At 41.5% G+C, this 7,487-nt stretch overlaps 1 protein-coding gene across 2 annotated transcripts in view; it reads right to left on the bottom strand.

Moving 5' to 3' along the window:
* The window catches only part of ARHGAP40 (Rho GTPase activating protein 40), a 51,168-nt gene extending 48,561 nt beyond the window's left edge, over positions 1-2,607 (bottom strand). The window contains exon 1 of one of the 2 annotated variants that reach the window (XM_019539674.1): positions 2,371-2,607. Coding sequence is in view for 1 of the 2 variants with exons in the window: in XM_019539673.1 (XP_019395218.1) it covers positions 2,031-2,146 (116 nt within the window). In the remaining variant the exon portion in view is untranslated. Of the gene's footprint in view, positions 1-2,030; positions 2,262-2,370 lie in introns of those variants that run through there. The other variant, XM_019539673.1, reaches the window with a different exon arrangement.
* Positions 2,608-7,487: the final 4,880 nt, after the last annotated feature.

Genomic DNA, 7,487 nt, shown 5'->3' with positions numbered 1-7,487 from the left:
TAAATTGGATGCTTATCTTGCTGGGATCCTATGACCCCAGCTGACTTCCTGCCCTTTGGGCAGGGGGCTGGACTCAATGATCTCCCGAGGTCCCTTCCAGCCCTAATGTCTATGAAATCTATGTATGAATTTGTCAAATGAAAGTGTCATGCATGTATTATATAAACTACATTGCTACTATTAAGAGCCTAGTAGCAATGTAGATCTATAAGCAGCATTTCAATCAGCAGCAAACACCAAGACAATAATAAAAATCACAGAGAGAGAAATGGGGAGTGGGGGACAACCTCTGGAAACAGCTGACTACTTGCAGCGTGGGTTTATCTGAAGCAACTGCCAAGGACAGGTTAACCTCAGCAATTGTTCACATGCATAAACAGTTTCTGTATGTAGTTTGGTCATCTTATGGAATGTTACTAAGCAAGTTCCAGAGCTGCCAGCTTCCAACATGCAGAATTGGGGAAGTCAGCAGTATTAAACGCACACAACCTTTATCTGCTTGATTTAAGGTAAGGTTTAGCAATGGCAAAGGGAGGGGCAGCCTGGGAAAGAAAGCTGGATTGGCAACTACCTTTTCTCAAGAATGTTTGAGCAGAATGGTAACAACATCACTGGGTAAAATTAAAGCATCTTAAATCACAATCCAGTGCACATTCCATAGTTACCATTGCCAGAGCACACGACAATCCAGAGCAATTAATTCAGAGTAACTGAATTGTCAACATATCATTTTGCAAACATCATTTTGATTGTAGCATTAGATTTTAAGTGCATGACTAGCACAGGATATTTAGTTGTGCAACATTAGTGTTTTACATGATCATTAGACCTAGCTGAATGAATGTAACATGTTGTGATTTGAATTCAAACAGTCCATTGAATATATAGTAATGGGAACACTTCATATTCTAGCACCTTTTTAGATGGGCAATACAGAAATTCTACATCTTTCTGCACGGAAGATTAGGATCTAAGTAAAAAGTTAGTTTAATTGAACAATACCCAGATCAAAAGATCTGGTAACTGAGTTGTTCTTAACAAGAATGCAACACAGCTACAACACCCAGTTTCAAGATGAAATAGAAAGTTGAGATCCAGTCTATTAAGTACTGTAACTGTTACACCTGCATAATTTTTCTTCAAGCAATTTTGTGTGGGATTTTTAGGATGCATATTCCTTACTGGTTACTGTGTTACAAAACAAAAACAAACAGGAAAGAAAGAATATTATACAGAGAAACGGACTACTCAAAGTGTTGTGAATTGCAGACCCAAACAACTAAAAATAAAGAAAAAAAAATTCCTACCAGTCACAGGAATGGATTAGATTATCCGAACAGTAACAGAAATGTAATTTTACACTGATAGTTTCTTTAAGAGGAAACACATTTTCTATAAGGTAGCATTCGGCTAATTAGCAGGGTCTAGTAAGAAATGCTGCCACACTACCTTTGAGGCCTAAATATATAGAGTAAGTCTGTCAAATAAACACACTGACTAGTTCATGATTACACATTATCAAATATTAAGACACCAAGCAAAACATACTAAATTTGCTTACAAGCGTATCGTTCTAGTCTCCTGCATAGTTTCACTAGTAATTTTAGAGAATTCTTATAAAACCAAACATATTCAGCTTTACTTCTGAACCCTGGGTGAAGAATCTTTCTGACACCACACATTAGATCCCAATGATGCTTCTCCCCCAGCCCCAGATACGCAAATCCCCCAATCAGATGCTTCCTGCTTTTAAAATGTTTCACTAAATAAATTCCAATGTTACTGCCCGAAACAAAACTCAAAATGAAACAACAGCAACTTAAAAAATACTATCAGAAAATTATCAATGGAAAATCCAGACAGTCAAAACATGTTTTAAAGGCACTCTTAAGCTTGTTAAGATTTCCTGTTTTACCTTGTTTCTATTAATTTAAACACTGTGCTGAAGTCCAGTATCATTCTACCACTGCCTTCCAAACTCAACTTGACTGCCCAATGAAAACATATCCTAAGGAATGAACATTCAGTACCTGCAAACTCTAGAGACAGGTGGGTGGCTAGCAGACTGAATTGGCTGCAGTACAATCTGGGGTCTAGGAATACGAGTTCTGGCAAATCCAGAAGCAGGCTTTCCAAGTTTATCCATGTTTCGGCGGTTGCTTTCTTTCAGTCCATCAGTGTCACTTAGATAGTCAGAGCCAGGGAGGTGCAACAGTCCTCTGCATTAGAGAGATCCACAGCTGACTGCATAGAAAGCAATGCCAACACACCACCTACTTGTGCTCAAGAAATACTGCCGATTGGATGGCAATTCCCTCCTTCTCCTATCCGCCCAGCAGCAGTGAGGTAATAAAAGCATGGCAAACATACCTGGACTTCTAATGCAGAGCTATGCAGTCATTCCAAGGGCTATAATCTGCTTGGAATGCAGCATGTACCTGAAGGACACTGCAAAATCAGCTTCTAGCATTTGCCTTGTTATACAGAGTCTGTGCGAAGATACTGTCTACTCAGGTTCTCGCATCGACTTATCCAAGGCAGATCACAAACAGGAAACATGCCAAAACCATAAGTGGTTAAATAACCAAATCTTAGCTATGTGAAGAAAAAAAACACCCCCACCCCCCACTTCCTACTGGTATAAATCCCAGCAAACAGATTCAAAGTGGGAGGTGCTCTCCTCTCAGTAATCTCAGTTGACAGTGCCATTTGAGCAGAGACAACACAGGGGATTACTGGAAGTGAGTACAAACAGTTTGTATTACATGAAGCAGCTTCTCAGTTATACAGCTTTTTACAGACACTGTACCAAGATATGGTATTGTGTTCAGACCCTGCTGCCTGATAATTCTAGCATCTGAAAGAACAGTATTAACAGGATTACAGTACAACTCACAACCTTAAGGCATGATGCAAACCATGCCCTGAAGCCTCATTTAAAACAAGCAATTTGCAAATGTTGGAGAGGGTGGGAAAGAGCGAGTGAGAGGATTTCAAATAAAATAAAGTCATGTTCCCTCACTTCCCTACCTTTCTACTTCAAACGAACAGTTAACTTGCTCTACCCTTTAATGAACTTTGTTCTTTCAGCTTTTTTCCCCACCCTTCATTCTCCGTGGTTCCAAGCATTTTTCCAGTTTGATTTTCATTAGCAGAGTTTTATTTCTCCCTTCATTAACTTTGAATGTTAAAATAAAGAAAAAGGAGTGGAAAACAAGAGTTACTCATTTTAAAATTTATGCAGGAAATTCACGCAAGGCTGGGCAAATACATCAATCTTGGCATTTCCCAAGTTTCCTAGGACCAGATAACCTCTGGGGGGAAGTCCCTTCCAGCCCTATTTCGCTATAATTCATTGACTCTCTGGATTATTCTGCTTACTAGATCAAGAGAGAAGGGCACTATCTGTTGACATTCCGAAACAAAAGGCATCTATTTCAGCTTTGAGTTCATTGTACTTCCTGGAACAAAGAGACACAGCCATTATCATAGCTCAGGGCCTTCCCAAGTACCCCTGGGGGTACACATACCCCCAGGTGACAACCCGTCATAGTTTACATACTAGAAGATTAACTGAAATTTATGCGGGAATTTCTAATCCATGGATCCATATACGCATTTACCCCATACCCAGAATGCTCTAAGAGCCATCCTATACCAATTTATTTTAGGTCCATGATGGCTCTGCATGGCACTTCAGCCCCATCTGGATTCCCCTGTAGAACTGAGGAAATAAGTGATGTATGTGTGTTGTGGGAGAGGGAGGGGAGGTGCAGAGAAGGATACTAACGGTAAAGACTTTGAATGCAAGTGATTTGCAGCAGTACCCATGATCAACTGTTCTGGAAATATGTAAATGAAAAAGCATGCTCAAGTTTGCTTTTAAAGAAAAGGCTCCCCTTCCTCCAATTCTTCTCCCTTTGCAGTTTAATGAAATGCACTCAAAAATTCTTTATTTAAAAAGTCATTCTGGACCTGGGTGGATCATAACAAACTTCAGCACAAAAGAATTTTTCTAAATTGCAAGCATGTAAAAATTGGCACTAAAGCAAAAGCACAGAGTTGTTATTTTAACTACAGTTTTCATAATAGTTAAAGCTAAATTATACATACTGTACATGTTGCACTTTGTATTTTTAAAGTGACATTAAAGAATGTGACAAACTCACAGGCCAGGGAAAGCAAGTCTGGTCCACAAAACACACACCTTTGCAAAACTAAAGCTGCAGAACCATTTACATCTCTGTGCTTCTCTGGGGACTGGAGTACTATAAAGGTAATTGTAAGGGCAGTTTTGATAATAAAAACACCCCACTGAAGCAAGCAACAACATGCAGCAGCTGAGAATCTGGAGGTCAGGTACCAAGGGCACTATGCTCTCTAGTTCTTTCTATGTCTCTTAGGTAATCCTGTCATACAAAGGAAAAATTCACGTAACTACTAATAATGAATAAAGAACATTTCTCATTCCAGTCATCTCATCCCGGTAGCTATAAACAGCTTTCACATTTTTCTGTTGTCTGAAAGTTTGTTATCAAAAGGCAAGTTACCTGTGGGTTACTTAATGATATTATGAACTAGCTTCATTGTCTTGATTTTCTTTAAAAAGGCAAAGACACCAGCTGATATTTAATTGGGCAGGCATGTCACAAATTTACTGGATGTAGAATAAACTGAAACAAAAAAATGTTTAACAGTTACACAAAACAAAATTAAATTACTGAAAGCACAGGATCTACACAAGAAATGAAAAACTACATGAAGTACAAGTCCCCAACACCTTGCACATATTCAAGTGGGTGAAGGTACCCAGCCTTTTCCCAATATTCTTAGCACATTGTTGGTGTCTGGGAAGGATAATTATCAAGTCCAAAATTATTTCCAAATAAGGAAAGAGAAAAGAAGAGGAAGAGAGAAAACAGAAACAATTAATTAAACTTCCCTCCATGCCCAGGTTTCTATATTCTAAATCCAATCTCACATGAGAGTGTGAAATCTGTCCAGTTAACCTTGAAGAAAGTTTAGAATGAAACTCCTGCTTATCTGGCCCCGGTCCATCCTCGGTTAAGTGTTTGGGTGAAAGCGCAGAAGCCAAAAAAAGGGAAAAAACAAGAATGCTTGGGCTGTTAAAAATATAGAAGGCTTCAGCTCCAGCATGAGATGCTACTGTATAGCCTGCCAGCCCTACACAAAGTTTAGCCTGTTCCAGCATATCCTGATTTTATAAATGTTTAGAAGGTGAGGGGAATCTTGGCTTCAGATAACCAAGATCGGTCAGACAAAGTACAGAAGCACAGAAGAGCTGTAAACGTTTAGGTAATTTGCCAAGCAGACATCAGCAGCACCTCTGCTCTGTTCCTGGGAGCTGCATTTGCATTCTTGTCCTAGTAAGATTCAGCAACTGCTAGCAACATCAGGGGCTATTGGACCGGCCCTAGCCAAGCAAGAAAAGGTTGGTATCTTGGTGTATAATCCAGACGCTACAGCATCTGGTTCTGAAGGCTAAGAGCAGCTTTTCAGATGGTACAACAAGCAGGGCCCTCCAACGAGCTTTCAGTTGTAGCAAAATGTGTTAAACTGGAGCTTAGAAAGCAGGTTGTGCACTATTTTCTAGTGCTTCTTGCCCCAGTTTGCCATTACATCCAGGTGCAGTTGCATAAAAACAGGAACTTTATCTTAGCTCTTTATCTGCTTCTTTCTTAAATTAGTTCGCAGTGACTACATATTCTAACACCAATATAAGCTATCATATGGCACTGTATTTACCTGTGTGTTGCACAAACTTATGGGTTCTGCCGCTTTTTATTGCAACAAACTGAGCCAACTCAGACTAACTTCTCAATGAACTATGGGAGACTGCCATTCTTTTTGGGTACAAATGGAAAATGTGGGAAGGTACTGGAAGACTGGCAGTGCCCAAATAGGTCCCCAAATAGGTCTAGCCAGTGTCTGTACTGAAAAAATGATCGCAGCCGCGTACAAATTGGCCAAACTCAAGCTTTATCCAGTACTAGCCTGCCAACTTGGGCTCAACACAAGCATTGGGATTAAGGACTCAGGTTACACCCTGCAGAAACAACAGATAAAATAAAACATGACCCTCCTCCACACAGACTTAATTCCTTCTATTTGAAAAACATTGTTCACCTAGAACGAAGGATGAAGTGTCACACCAAGTAAAACCCCTCAAGTAATAATACCTTTCTCAACAAGCACAAGGGGTAGAAAGCCTGGAAGTCCCAAGCAAAGATACCCTTCCATAAAAGGGAGATAGCTTAATGCGTCCTCCTCCTTTCATATATCAAGATAATCATCAAGAAACATAACAGATCACAGACTTTTTTAAATTAAGAGGTTATTATGCTTTTTGTAGTTACTAGAGATGTGAATCCAATTATATTTTCCTCAGCATTTTTTTGGAGCTTTGCTAAAGCAGAGAAAAGTTAGCAGTGTGGTGAGGAGTAGACACAAAGTATCCCCGTGGGTACACATACCTCCAGGTGACAACCCCATCATAGTTTACATACTAGAAGATTAACTGAAATTTATGTGGGAATTTCTAATCCATGGATCCACGAGGTCTGCTAAATAGCAGACAGCCCCAGCCTTCCCAGCAAGGTGTACTACCTCAGCTGTACAACAGAGCAGAACAGCAAGCACCTTACAGTAGGGATGCCAAAGATGGCTGGCAAGTTGGATCCACCCCAGGGAACACCACCCTCTGGCCCCCAGTGCTGCTCGGGGCCTTAATTGACCCACACATTGTCCGAACAGCCCTACACGCAGAGCCAGAGACATGCCTCACATCACCTGTCCTAGCTGGTCTGGGATCTGTACCGCATGTGGCACACCCCCTGCATCTCCCCTTTGGTTTTCACAAGGGATTTTGGACCAGCCCTAGTGGGAGCAGTATGCTGTATGCACTGGATCCAGGGTGGGGAGCAGGGAGGTCCCAGTGTGGCCTGCACTGCACCATTTATCCAGCCCATGGGACAAAATCAGCTTGACGCCCCCTGCCTGACAGTAGCCCTGTAGAAAAGCACCTGCAAAGGTTCTCATACTCCCATTAACCCCCTGAGCATGTATATTTACAGCTCCTCAAAGAGCTCATTTGGAAACACAAGCAGAGCATGGAGCTGCTTGCTATGTACCGGGGTACTGGTTCAGAGTCTGGGCAGTAGCATAATTGGAGGGGCAGACAGGGATGGGGGGGGAGGTAAGGGAAAACAAGTACCAGCCATGGGTGCCAACTCTAAGGGGGTGCCAAAATGTATCCCCTCCCTCCCTGGGAGTCTATGCTGCCAATGCAGGTGCAGCCGCTTTACCATAGCAGGCAAAGGGCAGGCACAGCCCTGCACTTAACAGTGCACCTGGGGGCACAGAAGGGGAATTAAGGTCCACTGGAATGGCACTCACTCCCCCCACACCCTTCCAGGGAGTCTTTACCCAGAAGGCACAGCCCTGTGCCCAATAGCATATGTAAGTGG

This window comes from Crocodylus porosus, unplaced genomic scaffold, assembly GCF_001723895.1.
Source record: "Crocodylus porosus isolate Cpor-Errol unplaced genomic scaffold, CroPor_comp1, whole genome shotgun sequence".
Lineage (NCBI taxonomy): Eukaryota > Metazoa > Chordata > Crocodylia > Crocodylidae > Crocodylus > Crocodylus porosus.
This window is presented reverse-complemented; position numbering and strand designations above follow the sequence as displayed.